Source organism: Acanthochromis polyacanthus, chromosome 2, assembly GCF_021347895.1.
Source record: "Acanthochromis polyacanthus isolate Apoly-LR-REF ecotype Palm Island chromosome 2, KAUST_Apoly_ChrSc, whole genome shotgun sequence".
In the NCBI taxonomy this organism is placed as follows: Eukaryota; Metazoa; Chordata; class Actinopteri; family Pomacentridae; genus Acanthochromis; species Acanthochromis polyacanthus.
This window is the reverse complement of record NC_067114.1, coordinates 336,017-358,877: the sequence shown is the minus strand read 5'-3', so window position 1 is coordinate 358,877 and position 22,861 is coordinate 336,017. Positions and strand designations below refer to the sequence as shown.

General features: G+C 38.8%; 1 protein-coding gene across 4 annotated transcripts; it reads left to right on the top strand.

Moving 5' to 3' along the window:
- Window positions 1-8,232: 8,232 nt before the first annotated feature.
- Window positions 8,233-16,977, top strand: LOC127532701 (zinc finger protein 239-like). Of its 4 annotated transcripts, XM_051944740.1 has the most exons (5): window positions 8,233-8,408; window positions 9,029-9,175; window positions 9,698-9,799; window positions 14,038-14,901; window positions 15,269-16,977. In XM_051944740.1, exons 3-5 carry the CDS (start codon window positions 9,782-9,784, stop codon window positions 15,479-15,481), a joined length of 1,095 nt encoding a protein of 364 aa, XP_051800700.1. In that variant the 5' UTR covers window positions 8,233-8,408; window positions 9,029-9,175; window positions 9,698-9,781; the 3' UTR covers window positions 15,482-16,977. The 4 variants fall into 4 exon arrangements, with proteins under 4 accessions (XP_051800700.1, XP_051800688.1, XP_051800709.1 ...); XM_051944728.1 differs by lacking the exon at window positions 9,029-9,175 and having other exon boundaries at window positions 8,237-8,408; XM_051944749.1 differs by lacking the exon at window positions 9,029-9,175 and having other exon boundaries at window positions 8,239-8,408; window positions 15,272-16,977.
- The last annotated feature ends 5,884 nt before the right edge of the window (window positions 16,978-22,861 follow it).

The following is a 22,861-nucleotide window of genomic DNA, read 5'->3' as shown; positions in this document are numbered from 1 at the left end:
CTATTGATTATTAGTAAAGTCTCCCTCATTCATAAAACACATCAAAATAAAAACAGCCGTCGTGCCAAAATGTTTTCCTGCAGACAAATCAGATTGGTTTGACAAATTAAATGAAGCAGTTTAAATATTGAGGTTCAGACCCTCCAGTATGACTGATCATAGAGAGAAACTAACATGTAGAAATATGAAGGTTTAGACCCAACAGTGTTTGAAATGATGGAGATTCATCAGACTCAATTAAATATTAACAGTAAAACTATCACAAATATGAATAAAATGACCAAGAAATGGATAAAGCAACCAGAAATCTGCATAAAATGACCAAAATATGAGATAAAACGACCACAAATATTGTTAATCTTGGTTGATTGGTTGATGATGTATCAGTATTGTTATTGATTATTGATGGTTGCAGGGACAGAGGTTTGTGTGTGAGTCTCTGCTGCCATCTAGTGGTGGATCAACAACATGACTTTTCCCAGATTGAATCCCAGAGAGTCCTGACTTGTTCGTTGGATCAGAGAGACTTCCAGTAAGATGGAGCTCTGAGCAGCAACACTTTCCTGAAATCTTCAAACGCTCCCTCATAGTTTGTTTCATCTGAAGTTTAGTCTAAATAAATGAAGTGTAAGACTTTGAACAGAAAGGAGACTCATTTTCTCTTCCTTTGTGGATGTTTGGATCACCACAACTCTGCAACAACGTCAAGTGAACCGACCGTCACCATGAACAGCAAAAGGAGCAGCGCCAGCTACAGCGGACAAGCTGCAAGCCTGGAAAACAATAAATCAGAGGAAGAAGAAGAAAAAGAAGAGCCAGGAGACATTGGTACCAGGAAGAAAATACTAGAACAGGGCTGTTGGAATTGGGGCCAGTTCATGAAACTGAGAAACAATAAGAGGCCGGACAATATGAGTCATCACGGTAAGAAAAAAAGAAATGATAACAACATGCTGAAGAAATCAATAGATTGTGTTTGTAAGTGCTAACAATGCACACTGTGACACACTGACACACACAGAGCCAAGGCAACGGTACATTTACATTTTCTACAATGTTCACCATCAGAGCAGGTGAGCAATATCCAAGCCTCATTAACAGACAGTTAGAGAAATGCAATGAAGGAGCAGAAAACATGCAGTGAACTGGACAGAACTGGACCAGCACAACTGTACAGGTTGATATCCTTTATGTTTGAGATGACACTCATTTGAGCAGCAGGCAGCATCACATTTATCTCCACCACCACCACCAACAACAACAACAAAGTGCATAGTATGGTACAGAATAGAATTACAACAACATAGCAGAGCCTGCTATTTGATCAAGGCCATGGGTTTCAAAGTGCAGCACTCAGTTCAGGGGAGACAAATCACTTGTTTACAATTTAATTCATTTAAGCAGCAAAGGACTTCCTAGTGTACCAACAAATACAAAAGCAAACTGCACATTATGCCTCTGAATAGAATTATAACAACATGCCAGATATTTGATGAAGGCAGAATGCTTCAAAGTAGATTGAACAACAATCACTTCATCCATTTGAAGACAGAAAAATCACTGTGACTCTCCCTAAGTTGGCCTCTCTACAATGCTAATGTTCAGCAGGAAGATAAACACCAGAATGTCCTCTTCGTTCACAGAAAAACGCTTCAATGCGTTTCCTCTGCTAAGCCATCTAATGTCACTGTGAACCAGCAAATCCTTCTATCCAGCAGACATGTCAGTCAACAGTGTGAGGAAAAGGCGCTGCTGGAAACTGGAGATACAACGGAGAAAGTTTACAAGTGCCATGACAGAGTCCATGGTCTCTTTGAAGTCGCCACTGAGCTTTTCACACAGGAGGCTTTGGTGGATGAGGACATGTAGAGCTCTCACCTGAACCTGATCCCTGCCTGTCATCCAGGGTCTCCATCTGTCAGCAGCATGTTGATGCCGTCAAATCCAAGTCCTTCTCCTCAAAGAACACAATCATTTTGGTGAACACAATCTCCCCGCTAGAGTGTCCCTCCATAGGAATTAGTCCAAGCAGATCCTGGTGAAAAAGTTCCCCGTCAACAAATGGCTCATAGAGGCACAGCTGAGCAACATCACTGTTATCTGTCCACTCGTCCACGGACAAAGACATCACCTCGGCCTTCCTCAGCTCGTCCAAAAGCGTCTCCAAAAAGTCCGATGCGAGGGACTCCGCTGTCCTCATAGCTGATGTGTGGGATGTTAGAATTTGCTTGATGGAATCCATGATGCTGTTTCAGGTTTTCTCATCTGCTACCACCTCCTCAATGGATGCTAGCAAACACTTCTTCACGGTCTCTGAGTCTGTAAACGGCTTTTCCTTTTCAGCTAATATCCAGGTGATCCGTAAAGACGCCGTCGTTGCTCTCTCTTGATCCGTACAGCGTGAAACAAAATGGACATCTTTGCTCATAACAAGATGTAAGGTCTGATAACTTGGACCTCTAAGCAGCAGAGCCCGGTGGGAAAGTAGCATCAAAGCTAGCATAAGTTGTGGTAAAACGCCGTCTCAGATTGTATTCTTTACACACTGGCTGCAGATTAAACACACCGGATTCTTTTCCACAGCAATAAACGCGTATTTTCTGTCCATTTATTGTTGAAGTGCCTGTTCTCTGAGTCAACTTTTTTCACCAATCTTTCCATGGTGCATTGTAGTGATGAGTTTTTGAAGCCTTTGTTGTAGTTTCCTGTAGGTCAGGATCACTGTTTAACTTTATAATGTGTGTGTGAGTTCATAAAGTGGATCCATGTAAACTAGTCTGAGTCTGAATTATTAGTTTATGTCACCATGATGTCACAAGGTCTGAATAAATGCACTAAGAGATGGAATATGCAGTTTGATCACAGAAATAATCCTTGATCATCAATCATGATGATGATGTTTGATCAATAAATCATGATATTTTTAATGTCCAGTCAGCTGTGTTACTTTTGTCAACTATGACACCATGCTGTCAGCTAAGTTAGCATTATGTTCATGAAAATATGTTGAATTGTTCCCTAAAGTCTGAATAAGAACTCATAAACTTAGTGGCTGTGAAATATGGAGCTCAGTAGAATTTAATCAGAACATGATCAGAACTGCTTTTTCTTTATTAATTGTGGATTATAATTAAAATGTAGGTCAGCAGACACAGATTCTTCCAAGAACAGTGATTTGTTTAAATATCTGACATTTACTCAAAGTTCAAACTTTACAGTTTTTGACCAAATAATGAAATAAAAACATCTCAGTTTTGATCCTAAATATTTGAAATCAGTTGTTCCTGAAAACACAATATTTCAGGAATATTTCATGAGGAAAAATCATCCTGTGATGGATTTTCTTCCATCATTTCTGATGTAGAAATGATGTGGAAGCCACAGGTTGTGGTGTCTGCTAGATGTGGAGCTCCTCTCCACTAACCCCGGTAGCTCTGTTGGAGAGAAGAGGATCAGACAGCAGGGGGCGTAGTTGTGATGGAGGCTTTAATAGCTGCAGCTGTTCCTGCATGTCCAACCTTCAACAGCAGGAAAAGAAACAGAATCCTTGTGTTTGTCTGTGTTAACATTCACTGTGGACTGTTCATAAGTGGCTGAGATGAAGCAAACATACATGTCACACATGCTGGAACACGCTTCAAAACAGCAGCATTCTCCTTCCATTCATGGAGCAAAAACAAGCACTAAGCTCCACGTGCAGCTGCTAACCCTGAGGAAATGCTAGCATGTCCCAGTACACAAACACAAAGCTAGCTGGGCTCATTTTAAAGACATGAAGGTTGAAGTGAAGCAGAGCTCCTGGCAGCCACACTTTGGACAAAATGCAGGAAAAGAAAAAGAAAAGCTCTGAGCAGCATGACTTTCTGACATCTACAAACACTCCCTCTGAGTTGCTTTGACCCTCGTGTCATCCTGAGGCTCAGATTGACCCGTTTGAAAGTTTAAAATGTGGAGAAAAATAGAGATTTACACAGTGAAACTTCTGATGTCCACATTTTAACATTTCTGGTGGAAAAAAGAGAAATGTTAAAAATCAACCAAAATCCAGAAAATTTACTGGATTTTGGTTGATTTTTATCTGAATGTTCTTAAAGAAAATATCAGAAGTTTTACTGATAAATATGGAATCACTTTAGATATTTTAAGGATTTTATTGGAAGATTTTTACTCATTTTTAAAAAAATATTTACAAGAATTTTCTTGTTAAATTTTTGGGGATTTTGTTTTGTTTTTGAAATAAAACATTTAAGGGAAACCTTTAAGGAATTATTGTAATTTTCTTCCTGAAGGTTTTACACATTTTCAGAATTTTTGGTGAATTTTTTGCTGAATTTTTGGATTTTTTCAGAGCAGGAAACAATATTTTTGGTGAATGAAGACAACGGGAGGGTTAAAGTCAGACGATGGCGTTGGTTCTTCTGGAAGTAAATGTGAATTTTTCCAACATAAAGTGAGAGAAAACTCAGTAGATTGTGGTCAAAGAATGTGTCAGGAAGCAAAAGAATGAGAAAGACAGTTGATGAATGATATGAATGAGTGTTGTAAAATGAATTGGGTTCCAATCTAAAGGAGATGAATTGGATTGGAATAAAGCACCAGGTGCATTTCTAGCATCCAGAGCTAAATGGATGGAAGATGGGGAGAAAAACAGTTCCTATTTCAGTGGATGAGAGAGAAATGCAATCAGCCTCTAAATGTTGATGATCAAACTGGGAGCAATCCAGAAGAAAGAGCAGATGAAAGATTTAGATTCTATCAGCATTTACATTCAGCAGCTTTTTCTTTCAAAGTCAAAGCATTTCTTCCTCAGACTGACTTTAAAAGCACGTGTTTGGAGAGATTGATAGAGCTGGAATGAAAATGTCTTTGGGGAAATCAGCGGCTCCAGATGGACTTACAACCAACTTTGATCCGTTTTTCTGGGCTCATATTAGAGAATGACTGTTTGAAGCATTCAAAGAAGCTTTCAATCAGGGAGTCACACTCATTTTAGTTCAGGTTCCACATTTAGCCCAGTTTGATCTCAAGTGGGCCGGACCGCTTTTTACTACAAAAGTCAGATTAAAAAAGACAAAAAATGAGACAAAAACCAGACAAAATATTGTGAAAATGAGACACAAAACGTTAAAATTGAGACAAACGACACGAAATAAAAAAAGAGCCAAAAAAATTAGACAAACAAGTTACAAAGCAGCAAAAAAATGGATAAACGACAAAAACGAGACAAAAATACACAAAACAGCACGCACAACAACGAATAAAGCAAAACACAAAATGACAGAAATAAGAGAAAAACACAAGCGAGACAAAAAGAAAACACAACACGACAAAAACGAGAAACAGAACATGAGATGGACGACAAGTCAGACAAAAAAGACAAAAAACAACAGAAACAGACAAAATATTCCAAAAATGAGACACAAAAAGACAATCTAGTGTTTGACTTTGTGATCATGGTCTATAAATGATTTTAAATGGATACTTTGACTCATTTCCAATCTGCAGTTCATGTCTTCTCTGGAATTTGGACACTTTGATGATGATTGATGGATTGTGCTCATTTGGTAGAGGATGCTGCTTTTACACTCTTTCTACATTCATTGAAAGCTTCTGACAAGCTTCAACACCACTTTATTTGACATTCACTGCATTATTTTGGATGGAAAATTCATTCATATGCTCTCAATGTTGTCCAGCAGAATTCCTTCAATGTGGAACTACTAGAAGATGAGATGTTAACAGGAGCAAACAGCAAGGAGACCCATCAGTCCTCTGCTGTTTATTATTAGCTCTGGATATCAACCCTCCTGTTGGCTTCGTTTATGGCACAAAAAACAGGAAAAAAATCCAGAAATTCAGCAAAAAAATTCACCAAATTTATGGAAATGTGCAAAAACCTTCAGGAAGAAAATTCAAATAATTCCTTAAAAGTTTTATTTAAAAAACAAAACAAAATCCCTTTAATTTGGCAAGAAAATTCTTGGAAATATTTTCAAAAAATGAGTAAAAATCTTCCAAAAAAATCCTAAAATATCTAAAGTGATTCCATATTTATCAGTAAAACTTCTGATATTTTCTTTAAGAACATTCACATAAAAATCAACCAAAATCCAGAGAATTCACTGGATTTTGGTTGATTTTTATGTGAATCTTCTTTAGAAACATTTCTTCTTTTTCCACCAGAAAATGTTCAAAAATTTCCTAAAAATGTTAAAATGTGGACATCAGAAGTTTCACTGTGAAAATATTTATTATTTTCCACATTTTCAAACTTTAAAACGACACGAGGGTTAAAATAATGAAACTCTAAAAGCATTTAATGAGGACACAGTCAGCAGATGATCCAACATTATTTTAAAGCTGTGTGTATTTTCCAGAAGCCTCAGGGTTTGATTGAAACTAAACGTGAGATCTGATCCATTCACCAGAAAACACAAACTTTACTTCAGAATATTCCAGTAAAAATAAGCTGAAACATTTGGGAGAAACTATCACTAAAATATGATCATCAGGGAAACTTCTAACATTCTGATTGTTGGAAATCAAATCTAAAATCCTTGAAGATCAGCTTCCAAAGGAATCTTTCATATTTGGTAGAATATTGAGAACAGAAATTGGAGGATTTCAGGATGAATTTACCACAAAATACTTTGGAAAGAGTGATCTAGATGTGATGAACTGACTGCCAAGTCCTCACACCTTAATCCCATCAGAAAGTTCTGGAGATTTATGGCAAGAAAAGTTCATAATGATGGAAAACAGTTCAATAACAAGGATGATCTGAAAAATTAATGATTAAAGCACGAGACAGAATTGATGAGAAAATGCTGCTTTCTCTGATTCAGAGTCAAAAAGGTGAACAGAAGAGACTTTACATTATGGAGACGATAAATGATTAAGATCTGATCTTTATGTTGACATTTTTAATTATATTTAATAATAAAATACAGCTGTAAAGTATATGATGTTCTAAATTTAAATTTCTACCTGTTCTGATCTCTGTGTTCCATGTTGAGTAGAATAAAGCAGATGAATAATAAACAGCTGATATAATGTGTGTTTGGAATGAAGAACTCAGAGTCAGGATTTTTAGCCACAGCCCTTTATTCTTCTCCATCACACACAAGATGAAGGAAGTTCTCATTTCATCACTAGAAAGACTCCAATCAGGATCAAGTGTGGCTGCATAAAAAGCTGATTTTCACTGGACAATAATGTGTGAAAGTCTGTCAGCAGTTTGGAGATTCACTGCTTCCTCTCTCATTTCACACTTTGTGCAGCTCAAATGCTTTTAGTTCAAGTGAGCGTCAGAGGAACACAGCACACTTCTCCTCCATTCCTCGGGCATCTTCTCGCTATCTAAGATCCTGTTGAACAACCCAGTCAGAAACTCTACTGCTACCTCTCCGAGACACTTCCATACCTCCACAGGTATATCATCAGGACCAAGTGCCTTTCCACTCTTCATCCTGAGCACAACAGCTCACCTACGACCGCTCAAACACTGCGTTATGATTTCCATATCCTTCTGTACACGACTGTTCAAAAGTTTGGGGTCATCCAGACAATTCCATGTTCTACATGAAAGCTCCCACTTTTATCCATGTGCTAACATAACTGCACAAGAGTTTTCTAATCATCAATGAGCCTTTCAACAGCATTAGCTAACACAATGTAGCGTTAGAACACAGGAGTGATTGCTGGAAATGTTCCTCTGTACCCCTATGGAGATATTCCATTAAAAGTCAGCTGTTTACAGCTAGAATAGTCATTTACCACATTAACAATGTCTAGACTGGATTTATCATTTATTTAATGCTATATTCATTGAAAAGAACTGATTTCAAGAAAAAGGACATTTCTAAGTGACCTCAAACCTTTGAACAGTAGTGCATATTTATATAATGTCATATTTTTAAAATTAGACATGCAAGATGAAATAATAGTGATGATAGCTCGTGTCCTTGTTCCTCTTTTAGCACACATCACACAGTATTACAATGAATAAGAACATTCAGTCATCAAATACAATCATTTCATAACAAGCTGCTGTGGAGGCAAAACCTTTTTGTTCTTTGCAATTAATCCTTTTGTTCTTTTATTCAGAGCTCTGAAGGTACAGGTGACACAGAGTGCAAAGCAGTCTATGTGTCAAGTCAAACTGGAAGGAGCTGAGAACTCAAAGGAGAAGCATTTACGCACAAGTCCTGCACTCAGCTGGGGCGGAACCAATCTGCGGCTGCAGGTTTGCCACCGGCGACATACATGGGGACACACGCAGCACTGAGGAGGAACTGAGAATGAATGACCGAGTTCAAACAAAGTGTCCGTGAGTTTCTGTTGGGAAAGCATCAAGATCTGCGGCAAACTGTGAATTGCCTTCACCTCCAAAATCGGGGTTGCTGCCGGTGAGAGCAGAATTCTGGAGACTCTAAAAAACTGTTTAAGCTGCCGATGTGTGCCACTGCAGTATCTGTTAGCATTAGCATTAGCCACGGAGATCGGCTGTCAACTTTGTCTGTTTACCAATAATTTCCGTGTGTTTTGTAATTGCTCAGTTGAAAATAAGATTGCAGGCTAATTGGTGCTAATTAGAGGGTTCCAGCTAAGACCAGTGAATTCATCCTGTTTGTAATGGTGGGTTTTTACGATGCCTTTTATTTATTTATTGGATCTGGAAAGGATTGCACTTTCAAAGCACTTTATGCACTTTAAATAATTTTAAAACCATGAAGTAAAAAGTATAAAATGATAATAAAAAAAAATGATAAAAATGCTAAGAGTAATGTGTTAAACTGATTCAAAATCTACTCTTTAAAATGCAGATAAATTCATGTGTGGTATAGTATTGGGTTGAATATTGCTCATGCCATGATTTGTCGCTTCAGTTTATGTGGTGTTGAGGTTGACAAACATAAATTGAGTGGAGTAACATTTGCTAATGTGGTGAAAATGTCCATGAGGAATGGTTGTTACTATTTGCTGAATGCAGTAATGTGAACATTGTCCTTTTGTGTTCTGTTTAAAGGTTTTTCACATTAATCTATCAACTAAACGTATGGACTTATGGAAGTTTCCACCTCTGTATCTCATGAATTTGCAACCACTGCAAAATGAAAGAGGGAAAAGAAAGAAAGCAACTGTCTGATTGAGTGGAGTCCTGCTCAAACCCTGGGTAGATGAAACATCCTTTTTCAAGTGGGGAAACTGCAGAAACTGTGAGAAAAATCATCAATGAGAATCACCTGTCATTGAAAGTGGGAGGAGACTTGACACTATGGGAGAGTGCAAAGAACAGAGCGTGAGAGCTGCCTTTAAACAGAACACTGAGCAGTAAAATACATTCACTAACTGACAGCATAAGCAGGGCAGCTCAAATTAAATTTCACTGTATATGAAAGTGTGCAATGACAAAGTTCTTCTCATTCTCAGTTTTCTACCAGCATTCCTGACTTGAATCACCTGCAGTAGCATCTTTATGTTCTCTTTATTCTCTTTTTCCATGTCTGTTTTCTGTCTGTGTTCATTATTTTTAACAGTTTAAGTTCATTTGTATCAGTTTTAGGTGAAACTGAAAAGAGCTAAAAGTGAACTATTGAGTTGAAATGTGTCCTCTGTGTTGGCTGATGAACATATGGGACACTCTGACACTTGTGTATAGAGTGGTATCCTAATGAAGATGTGTTTGATGTGACAGGTGATTGGCAGGAGGAGGAGAGTCTGACGGAGGAGCAGAGGAATGTTGGCAGCCATTTAGTCTGAGCTCAACAACGGAGGAAACATGGATTCTTCACAAAAAGTGAGAAACATACCACTGTAACATTATTGTCATTATTTTGTTCTTTAAAATGTGTAAAGTTGCTCCAGTTGGTTAGATGGGCCGACCAAAGCCAGGTGACGTTGGCTGGAGAGATGTAGCTCTGCAGAAGCAGCTGTACTGAGGATATAATGGTGGACTGCTAGGAAGCTGCTTGTTTTTGGTTTGAGGCTGAACTAGCTGCTGATCATACTTTATGAAAATGTCTTATATGGTGATGAAGATAAGTAAGGGAAGAAAAGTCTTGTTTTTCAAGCAAGTTGTTCAGGAAGGTAAAGAGCAGCATTTTCTTTGGTAGAGAATAATACTTTTGAGCATTGTGAGTTTACCAGCCTTTTCTTTCTCAAGAAATTCAGACAGTTGAACCCAGAAGTTTACTTACACTGTATAAACCACACATAACCCTTTTTTTCATTTACACGATCTGACATTAAATCTGGCAATGCTTCTCCTGTTTGATGTCAGTTAAGATGACCAAAATTATCTTTAAATGCCAGAATAACGAAAGAGATTTTTTTTAGAGAATTTTTTTACTTTCTTCACAATCAGAAGTTTGCATACACTAAGATTGCTATGCCTTAAAGATAATGATGTCCTGACTTTGAAAGCTTTTGATAGATTAAGATGTATTTTCAGGCACACCTCAAACAGACTGCTTCCTTGTGTGACAACATTAGAAAATCTAAAGAAATCAGCCAAGACATCAGGAAGACATTTGTGGGCCTCCACAGGTGTGGTTCATCCTTGGGTGTAATTTCCAGATTGCTGTGGTTTGACGTTTATCTGTCCAAACAATTACATGTACAGATCAACACCATGGGAATGTCAAGCCACCCTACTGCTCAAGATGGAGATTGGTTAAGGTTAGGATTGTTTTGGAGGTAAATGTGCTCATCAACCCCAGAACAAAAGCAAACGACCTTGTGAAGATGTTGGCTGAGGATGGCCTGAGTACACCATCCCAACTGTGAAGCATGGGGGTGGCAGCACCATGTTGTGGGAGTGTTTTGCTGCAGGAGGGACTGGTGCACTTCACAAAATAGATGGCATCAAGAGGATAGAACATTATGTGGAAATATTGAAGCAACATCAGCCAGCAAATAAAAGCTTGGGCTCAAGTGGGTCTTCCAAATGGACAAGGACAGCGCTGGTGCAAATCTGACACTGTCCTGGAGAAACTGCACTACTGACTTAGAACTGCTTTCTGTTTCACTGTGCCCTCCATATCTGCCTCAGAAATTTCCCCAGATATTTGTGAAACTTGTCTATATCCGTCCAAAGGCCAGTGAAATAAATGCCTGTGGGTTTATCCATCAGGTCATCCAGAGACCACTGCTCACTAAAACACACACTGAGAGACTTCCATCAGTACATCACATGTCCCACTAGATGAGACAAAATCTTTGATCCGTTACAACAATGTGAAAGGTGCTTCTCCTCTGGGTTCCTCTGACCACAACTGCATCCTCCTTATCCCTCTCTACCACTGTACTGAAGCAAGGCAAAGTGCATAACATCAGAGTGAAAGTTTGTCACACTCTGCAGGGATGTCTGGAGGTTACTGACTGGGACGTGTTTAAGGAGTCCTCAGCTGATATTGATGAACCGACTGATGTGAGCAGCTGGGTCACACACTGTGAAACCAGTGTTATTCCTGAAAACACTGTAAAACTATATCCAAACACTAAGCCATGGCTTTCTAAGAAGCTTAAAGTAGGAGATCAGGACCCACAAAAGACAATACAAAGACAGACTTGAGTCTCAGCTCAAAATGAACAACCTCAGTTCAGTCTGGGATGGCATGAATCTGATCACTGGGACTAATTAATGTGTCAATGAGAGAGTTCAGCTCAGTGGTTGTAATTCTGATTTAGAGCTGGCTCAAAGTCTAAACAGTTTTTATGTCAGGTTTGACTCCCATGATTTTCGGGCTAAACATGCTGAGACTAAAAACTGTCTCATGTCAGCCTCTCCACAGAATCCCTTTTTTGATGTGGGCAATGTAATCTGGTGTCTCAAACAGTGCAGACCAAAGAAAAGTCCTCTACCTGATTACATCAGTGGCCGTTTATTGAAAACTTTTACTACGTTTGACTAAATGACCAAGATTGCTGCCGATGTCCCTGTCTATCTTATGTTTTGTTTGATTTTTCTTTAAATGGCTTTTATTTTGCTTGTATTTGTTTTACTGTGTTTTACATTTTTCAAACATTACCTTTAATTGTTGCTATTCCTTGAACTGTTTTACTATTTTGTTGCTTTTGTTGTTTGATGAACGCTTGTGTAACTGCTAGTGTTGTCAAAAATATCGATATATCGATAATTATGAACTAGAAACAATTCAATCTGCATTTTCCCATATACCGATACTCAGTTTGTACCTCTCCCGTTGGTCGCAAAACAGCGCCACCCGTACACAGCACACAGGCTGCTGCCTGCCTGCATGCCAGCTGCGGCCCCTCCCCTGTCCCCACGCACCATGTGAGTGCTGCTACTGCTGCGTGCTAGGTGCTCGCGACTCACTTGCTCGCTACTTTTTTTTAATTTTTGCGGTATGTAAACGCTGGCTCATCAAGATGGTAATGGCATGTGCAGGAGCCTCGCCACCCATTTTAATTGACAAAAGAAACGTCAGAAGTGCTGTGTGCTGATGAGTGTGTGTGTGTTGTTGTCTTGTTAGTGAATAGCGATGGCTAAAGCTAGCAAACAATAGGCTGCATATCCATTCTAGAGAGTTTGTAATATGAATAGAAACCAAGATGATGTAGGAGTGACTGATAAAAAAGAAACGAACTTAGATGCTGTTGTGCTTCACTACTTTACTTTTATTTATTTCTAAGTTAAATTGATAAGTCATTATAAAGGCCTGATTCAAACTAACAATTTAAATGCTGTAACCTGCGAGCCACAACACTAAGTTCATTCCTTTTTTACCATAGTCTAAGTTAACTGCATCATCTTATTTTCTATTCATATCAACCAATCTATATCAATATGTCAATAATTGATAATAATATATCAATAGGCACACTACTGTGATAAGCACACTACCTCCTTGATATATTTTTCATTTCTTAATTATTATTGCATTGCATGCACAAATTGCACATACTGTTATTGTGAGAGAAAAGTTATCATTAGCATTACTCCAGTTCCAGAGTCCAGACAGTTCATAATTTTTTGTAGTGGACTACTTGCACTTGACTGTTTGAAAATAGAAGATTGTGCTGCTTTTATTTTTACTTGAACTTAAATGCCTGGCCTGCCTTAAGTGCCTTTAAGGCAGTGTGTAACTCAGGCTTTTTGTATTTGTTTTGAATTTGAGCATTGTTTTCAGGGATGTGTGTGAAAACTTCATTCATTAAACATACTTAACTTGCTGACTGTATTATAGTTGGAACTGGAAACTGTTGAACGTACAGACAGATTGCATCTTTTATATGATTTTTTGATATTTTATTTGTACTAATAAGGACTAAATAGACTGAATGAAATGTGAAAATGTGCACTACCGTTTGTTCTGTCATTTTCTTTAAATAAAAAGAAAACATTTTGGACAGAGATCTTATGGTTGCGTGGTATCGAAAATCGCATCGAATATCGATATTTTTTCAAAATATCGATATCGAATTTAGAAATCCAGTATCGTGACAACACTAGTAACTGCTGCATAACAAATTGCCCGGGTCGTTGGGGTCAAATCCAGAATTCAGTGGCAGAATTACAGATCTTTTCTGGACTGGTATCAACATCTGATCCCCTAGGAGAAACTAGAAAGTGTTGGTGGTCTGAATTGACCCTGCTGCCATTAAGACCTAAATCTGGACATTGATGTTGTATGCTTTTCATTTTGTCCATTTCTCCAGTAATGTAACTTAATGGAAAGTCTGAGGATCAAGAGATCCTGGTGGTACAATCCCATCAGTCCCAGCTCTGCTTTGCTTTTCACGGCGATCAACAGATTTTACTACCCAATATTCTAAAACTACCGTGCAGAAAGCTGAAAACTATCGGCCTGTGAAAATAGTTTTGTTGACATTGTGAGTGTGCTGTTGACACATTTCTAGGTTTCTAATGACAAAGCTGCTAGCATGTCTGCAGATTCTTGATATTGTTTCAGCCTCATGTCCAACTACATGGAATTGAGACTTTTAGGTTCAATTTTTTCATGATTGCTCTTCCATCACTGCCTCTGTTTTTATCTTTGTCTTTTGCTACAGAAATGTAAACGCAGCAATGGAGTGAGATGTCGGACCTCTGAGGAGGATAAGGATGGTTCGGCAACAACAGCAAAAAGAGATGAATCACTCAGTTGTGAGCAATGTGGCAAGACTTTTATCACAGCAACAAAGCTAAGAATTCACAAACGTATTCACATTGTGGACAAACCATTCAGCTGTGATCAGTGTGGAAAGGCTTTTACTCAGAAGAGTCACTTAAAAAGCCATCAACTCATTCACAGTGGAGTGAAACCATTCAGCTGTGATCAGTGTGGAAAGGCTTTTACTAAGAAGAGTAATCTAACAAGTCATCAACTCAGTCACAGTGGAGTTAAACCATTCAGCTGTAATCAGTGTGGAAAGGCTTTTACTCACAAGAGTCACTTAATAAGACATCAACTCATTCACAGTGGGGTTAAACCATTCAACTGTGATCAGTGTGTGAAAACCTTTACTCAACATGGACAGTTGTTGATCCATCAATGCCCCCATTCTGGTAGAAAGCGGTACCGCTGTGACTCCTGTGAAAAAACTTTCAACGACCAACGGAGCTTAAAATATCACCAACGCATCCACACTGGACATGATGTGTACGTATGTGATCACTGTGGTGAACCATTTGTACGGTACTCACAGTTAAAAGCTCATGAAGTGACCCACACTGGGGTTAAACCATACCTTTGTGACCAGTGTGGGAAACGCTACAGCTACATTACATGCCTTAAAGTTCATCAACGTGTCCACACTGGGGAGAGACCATACAGATGTGACGAGTGTAAGAAGACTTTCACAACTTTGGGTTGCGTGAAACGACACCGGCAGATCCACACCAGAAAGAAAGCATTCAATCAGTGTCACAGTGAGGTATGTAAAGACTGGTCTCAGTCACAGTCTACACACAATTATGTATTGGATAATTTTGGATATTGCTGCAAAATTGTTTCAAAACTGTTTTGAACAACTGTGGTCAGTTGAATTCTGTTAACACATTATCAGCTATCGTTCAGTCTAACCTGTATTCGTTTTGACACAGAAATCTGGCCCAGGTTAATCTGGGGATGTAGGTAAGATTAGGAATTGTGATGTAATCAGACAACTGAATGTTAAATTCCAACAGGTAAAAGTGTCTTCAGATGTCATTTGGGGTGCTCTCTATCTCAGGCAAGGCATCAGTTCTTCAATGCTGCAGGAAACACTGACGTTCTCTGTGTTTGTGTGTTTGTTTTCCAAGCAGAACGGAACAGATGGACAAAACTCTCAGACTTGTCAGCACTCTGCCAATGGTGAACAGTGCTGCTTTGACCAGTCTGGACCAACGTCCAACCAACAAGGAACCCTACAACGACACCAGCGTATGCACACTGGACACAGACTGAACCCCTGCCAAGAAGATTTCTCCATGCAGGCTTCAGTAAAAGAACTGAACCCTGCATGGAGTTTGTGAAATCCTCCACAAACTTAGTCCTTGAGATCCGGCTTCACAGAATTCAGGTCTAATTTCTTGTTTGGTGTCTTCATTGCGTCGTTGCAAAATCCATTAAGAGGAAAGCTGTTGTTAACAGACGTGACTGGTAAATTAAACCATTCAAAGTGATTACTCAGTTAAATGAATTATCAGTGGTAGAGGGATGGAGACAGTGAGCAGCAGGGCGAATTTCCTCAAATACCAGCTTAATCGTTCCTCAGATCCCTCTGGACTGCAGGAACCCATTAGATGCAGAGCTGGTTCAGTGATTCTCTGATGATTAATCCTAATTAATTTCGGAGATTACTGGCCTTAGGATTCCTCTATCATCTATCTAAAATATTACAACAAAATATTTACAACAATTTTCTTGCCAAATTTGGGGGATTTTTTTGAAAAGAAAACTTTTAAGAAATTACTTGAATTTTCTTCCTGAAAGTTTTGAAGATTTTCAGAAATTTGGGGAATTTTTTTGCTGAATTTTTTGGATTTTTTTTTTAGACAAGGAAACAATGTTTTTTGGTGCCTGTCGATGAGGACAACAGGAGGGTTAAAACATTAAAAGGCAACATTATTAAGGTTTCTTTTATGAAACGTTTTTCATCAACAAGTACACAAAATAGATTAAAATATAATCTAACATATTTACTGATTAAAAACTTTGAATTTCTTCCTTATGTTGTTCTTCTGCATAACTCACTATTTCAAACTGGCTCATGTTACTTCCATGTGATCTGTCATTAAAACGGCCACATTCTACCATAAACACTGTAAATAATAACACGCCTGCTCAAAGTTAAAGGCCAACATACGACCCAAACATGACATGGATTTGGTGCCACTTTGAACTAAGATGATCTCTTCTGTTAAACAAACCGTTGATTGTGAATCTTTTTTCCAGATATGAAGCTGCTCCTTCCAGGTCCACAGACGGTAAACAAAACAAAGCTCTCTGTAAAAACCCTCAGAATGTTGAATAGAATAAATGTGGACAGTTTCATGACCGGAAGAGAAGATTTCTGGATCATTTTGTGTCTCATTTGTGTCATTATGTGTTTTGTTTTGGTCAGTTTGTCTTTCTGTCTGGTTTTAAACGTTTTGCATCTTTTCATGTTATTTTTTTTTCTTCCATTTTGGTTATTTTGTGCCTTAAATTTGACCATTTTGTGGTTCATTTTAGTCATTTTGTATGTGTGTGTTTTTTTTAAACTTTTTATTTAGTTTTGTTTTTCGATTTAAGAAAAAATAAGACAAAACAAGGACAACAACACAAAAACAATGATACAGAGGGGGGCAGATACCGAACTTCCGGGTTAGCTCATGGAGTAACCAGATGCACGGTGAGATCGCTCTCCCAGACAAACAGCAATTTATCCCCAAACTAAATTAAGACTCAGTATTACTTGATGAAAAAGATAAATGGATAGGGGGAGAACGCTTAGATGTTAAAAAAAAAAAAAAAAAAAACGAAGAAAGAGAGCCTGCAAAACAGAAAAACACGACGTTTGGATGTTTGGAGAAGTATCCATACAATGGATAGGGAATATACTCACTTCTCAGCTACTCACAAAGTACACTCGAGGCTGGACCTTTTCCTGATGAATATTACAGATAGATACAGGGCATATGAGTGTACAATCGGAACAGCAGATTTATCTGATCATAGCATTATTTACCTAAATATACATCTAAATAGCAAACCAAGAAATACGATATGGAGGCCGAATACTGGAATTTTTAAACAAAATCTCCATAGTCGAGGAAATTAAAAAAGAAATTACTGATAGTATAAATGATAATAAAGATGACCAGATCGACCCAACTATAATCTGGGATACGGTTAAAGCAGTTATGAGAGGGAAGCTGATATCAAGAACGGCCTATTTAAAGAAAACACGGAGATTAAAATATGATCAACTAGAAAAGGAATTGGAAAGACTCGAGAAACAACAACCTGAAAATGACAAAGACATAACAGGTAATCAGATTAAAGATATAAGGAAACAAATAGAAAATTTAATTAAAGATGAAACAGAAAATAAAATGAGATTCATGAAGCAAACCTTTTATGAATCAGGTCCAAGGGCGACACGAATTTTAGCGAGGCGCCTTCGAATGCAACAAATAAAAAATTCAGTCCATAAGATTAGAGATCCCTCAAATTCATTAAAATATGAACCAGAAGAAATACATAGAATTTTTAGGAATTATTATGAGACCCTATACTCACAACCTGAGAACACTGATGAAGAGAAAATAAAACGATACCTTAATTCATTGGATCTCCCTTCAATAGGCTTAGACCAAAATAAATATTTGACTGCCCCTATCACAAAAGATGAATTGGATAAAGCTATAGGTGGATTGGCGACAATTAAGAGCCCTGGGAGCGACAGATATCCAAATGAATGGTACAAGAAATTTAAAGAAGTCCTTGCTCCAGTATTGCTGGAATCATTTAATTGGACACTTGATGAGGCTATAGCCCCACCATCGTGGAAGGACGCTGTAATATCTACTATTCCAAAAGAAGGGAAAAATAAAGAATATTGTGAGTCATATCGCCCAATATCTATTCTAAATGTAGATTATAAATTATTTACATCCATTATCACTAAAAGATTGGAATGTTTTCTGCCCGATCTGATACACGAAGACCAGACAGGCCTGTGTAAAGGGACGTAAAACACAGGACATCAGACACACCCTCCGTATCATAGATCATGTTAATAAACACCATATAAATGCTGCCCTGATAATCTTAGACACCGAAAAAGCGTTTGACAGGGTCAGCTGGGATTTTTTGTATAAAGTATTACAGAAGATGAGATTCAATGACAAATTTATTAAATGTATAAAGGCATTGTATACTGACCCATCAGCCAGAGTTAAGATTAATGGACATCTGACAGACACCTTCAAACTTTATAGAGGGACTCAATAAGGCTGTTGTATTAGCCCTGCCCTCTTTGCAATTTTCATAGAGCCACTTGCTCAAATCATTAGGCAAGATGATGAGTTGACAGGAATTAGGATTGCAGGAGACGAACACAAGATAGGCCTGTTCGCTGACGATATAATGATCTTCCTTCAAAATCCAAATACAACGTTTCCTAAATTAGTAAAGATTATGGAAGAATATGGATTGATGTCAGGCTACAAATTAAACATGTCTAAAACTCAGGGTTTAACCTTTAACTACAAGCCAAATAAAGAAAGCAGGAAGAGATATAATTTTAATTGGAAAGCTAAGTCAATAAAATACCTGGGAGTGATAACTCAAGAACTTGACAGCACTTAAGAGATAAACTATAAATCATCCAACATTTGTCCAGAGTAGTGACTATAATTTGAATTTTAATACACTTAACCAAGTGCTATAGAGCTCCGGGAGATGACGTCACACAATCCCGGCATGCAACAGTCGAAATCAAAACACCGCCATATTGGCAGGAAGGCGCGCTGTTTAAACTACTGCCAGCTAACTCCTAAACGTTCTTCAGCGTCGACATCAGAGATATGGTGGACAGTTGTTGTGCCCCGGGATGCCAGAACAGCCGAGGACGAGCAAAGGGGAGAGCATTTTATCGGATTCCCAAAGATCCTGAAAGACGACAGAGGTGGATCACTGCCATAAAACGCGCAAGAAGCGAGCAGAAGAAAACGGAGCGGTGGGAACCCACAGGCAACGGATTCCGCTTATGTAGCGACCACTTTGTATCAGGTACAGAATCCGTTTCCTAAGCTTTATATCTGATCGCGTAATTTCTCTTACCCCTCAAGGTTTTTATACGCTGTTGCGCTTCAGTGTCCCGCCCGCGGTACACTTTGAGATCTGCATAAGCAATTTGCTAAATGTCTGAAACGCGATTATACAAACACTATACGCCGATGGAAAGCTTAGATTCTCATGAATCCGCCGGTATAAACCACTTTCAGATGCGATTACCACAGCGGGTGAGAAAAACACATTTGTCCAACAAACAGCGAATATCCATCCATCCGTTCTCTTTACATGGCTTCAACGCACACAGTGCGACTCACATTTCCGGGTTCATTATTACACACAGATGAAAATATTCCACAAAAAACGGCCATAATCCGACCTTGGACATCCAGACGAAACAAGCCTGTAAAATATTTTTTCCAAAACATGTCTTGAAGTCGGTATAAAATCCACGAATAGGTCGTTTTGGAGGAAATGCACCTTGCGATGCGCGTCCAATATTCCCTGTATTTCTTCGTCATATTTTTATTTACAAATAGAATATTAGCGATTTTTTTTGTACTGAAAATGGCTGGAATTGACTGCAGCTTAAAGGGTTAAGAGATTCACCGGAGTAGGATGAAGGAAAATTTATCAGGTAATTGTAGATGTCAGGGTACCGCAGGTCCGGTAAAAGGTCCGCTCCGACCGCCTCAAGATTCTTAAATAAGATACCGGGGGCATGATATGGATCGGATATGTTTAGTTTGTCCAGTTTGTTTGTATATTTTATAATATCGTCTGATTTAAATGAAAAGTAAACTCAGACGGCGTAAATTTTCTACCAGCGCCATTCATTTGAAAGCGGAGTTTCCTGCCAACATGGCGGCGTAACAAACGGAGTCACGTGACGTCCGGAACTCTGTTGGTGGGAAAAAAAGCATGTTTCTACAGCCATGATCAGGGGGGAAAAAGGGGGGAAAAGGGAAGGATTCTTGGGGCCATCATTAACAGGGCCCAGAAAGGCCCCTGATAAAATTATAATACTGACAAATGAATATGGCACTATCTTGTTAATTTATAATCACAAATAAATATTTTTTACAATGCGCTGGTAACACGACAGTTTATTTGTTTTGGAAACATTTCTCAAGGGCCCCCCCTCCCTTATTAAGTAAAAATGGTTCAGTCCTACTGAAATCAACTGAACTGCTGCGCGCCGCGGTGCTTCAGTCAGGACTGAAGTAGGGTGACGACAGTATGCCTCAGAAGTCAGGTAGACAGAAACGAAAAGAAAAAAAGATAAGGCAGGACGAGAGAGGCCAGGGGCCGGCGAGATGTTACCAGTTTTTCAAAAAACAAGGTGGGTTTGGTTCATGTGGGTGGAAGTTCTGGAACATTAGCCTGTGTTGTTTCTACTCTATCTTAACTTGATTTTTAAGCTAGCTCACTTTTCTCCCCATATTAGCTCATATTTTTGAAGAAAACTCTGGAATTTTATATTTCACTGTTCACATTTAGCAAGCTGCCCATATTTAATCACCCCCCCCTCCCCCCGTGTCAAAATGATGCATGTTTGAACAGACATGTCAAGTGCAGCCAACCCGGTCTCACGGGGATTCGTGAAACTGTCACGTAAGTTTTAGTTTCGGTTTCGTGCGCACCTGCACGATTTCGTCATGTTTTTCGTGCCGCTCACCACGAAAATGTTTTTCACTGTGGTAATCACATCTGAAAGTGGTTTATACCGGCGGATTCATGACGATCCAAGCTGTCCATCGGCGTATACTGCTTGTGTGATTGCGTTTGCGGCCGCCGGCCGCCGGACATTCTTGAAATTCCTATGCAAATTGGTAAGTGTACCACCGGCTTATGCTTAGCTTATGGTTAGGTTATGGTTAGGGTTATGGTTAGGGTTATGTTTAGGGACGATGTCATGCAAAATATAGCGTTGGATTCGCCACGGTTTTACATTAAAATATAATATACACATTCTTTGAAATACGTTCTGAGTGGCACGAAAAGTCCGCCGTTTAAAATACATTGGTGTGCATTTCGTGGTGAGCGGCACGAAAAACATGACGAAATCGTGTTGGTGCGCACGAAGCCGAAACAAAAATTTACGTGACAGTTTCACGAATCCTCGTGAGATCGGGCTGGTGCAGCAGCAGCAGCAGCAGCTGTCTGTGAGGCCTGTGAGCCCCCCACCCCTGAACAAGCCCCAGTACGCACAACTGAGGAAGGAGGTGAGCAACTGCAGCCGCCAGAAGAAAAGGCGAAGATTCCATGATGAGACTTCTGAAGAGGAGAGGTCTCAGGAGAGTGCAGAAACTGTGTTTTGGAACACTGTGTTTTTTACTGCTGTGGACAGTATCATAAGTGACTTGGGAACTAGGTTCCAGACCACAGCAAATATTGTAAATGAATTTTCTGCTGTTCTGAAAGTTGGGCAGATTAGTGAGGACAAAATCTCTTCTCTGTGCCAACCATTGATACAAAGTATTCTGGTGATCTTACACCTGATTTTGAAAATGAAGTAAGACACCTTAACAGTGTATACGCTTCCAGTTTCCTCCCTAACTTGTCCCTCTTGAACTCCTGAATGCTGTTTGTAAGCTGCAACACTGCCAGTTAGTGTTGCAGGTGCTGAGAGAGCTTTCAGCAAGCTAAAAAATGATAAAAACTACTTTAGGTCCAAAATTTCACAGGAAAGGCTCTGCAGTCTTGCCATGCTGTCTATCGAAAGTCAGTTGGCTAGAAAGCTAGACTTCAAAGACCTGATCAATGATTTTGCTACTGAGAAGGCGCGGCGTTGGGCTCTTGGTTAGAAAGGTTGAGCAAGGCCCAGTTGTAGCTTGGCTGAGCAAGGTTGTATCTGGCCTGTTATGTTTTTTCTTTATGAATGGACCTCCTTTGTTTACTTAGTTTAACATCTCCAGCTGATTTTATTATTGTGCTTGTTGTATGATTCTATAGATGGTGATGAGAACTCATAAAAGGCAGTTGGCTTTTTGTATTTTATTTATTTATTTTATTTTTTATTTTATCTGTTTCTTCACAGATGATAATTGCAATTTATTTAATGGAAGAGGTTATTTTATGTTCAAGTTTTGTATTATTCAGGTATTTAATTTAATTTGGGGAAATTTTATGCTGAAGAATGAGAATCAATCTTGCAGTAAATAAATGAAACGTATTCAGAGTATTCAGAGTATTCAATGCTTTCTCTACCAAGTAAGTCAAATTGTCCTTTTCACAAATATGGGAAATAATAGTCAAAAATATCATTAAAATGCACAGTTTTATGTAAAAAGCACAAAATATTTTCACCGGCCTTATGTCTGGTGCTACAGGGGCCCAGTAAAATTTCTTTTCATGGGGTCCAAACTCCCTGGTGGCTCCCCTGCCTTCAGCGTAATTTCAAGATAATTGTTCAAAGATGTTAATCCCATATGGAAATGCGGCACAAAAAAGGAATAATTAGTAGACTAAATAAATAAAACTTAGAAGCTGCTTATCATGGTGATCAGAGAAACCTGACATCACAACAGGTCAACACAACAAACAGTTGCAGGAAAAGGGTCCCTAAAACTTGTTTTGCTGATTGACACCATCTCTTTGGGAGTGTAATCAAAAGACGACCTCGTAAGCTT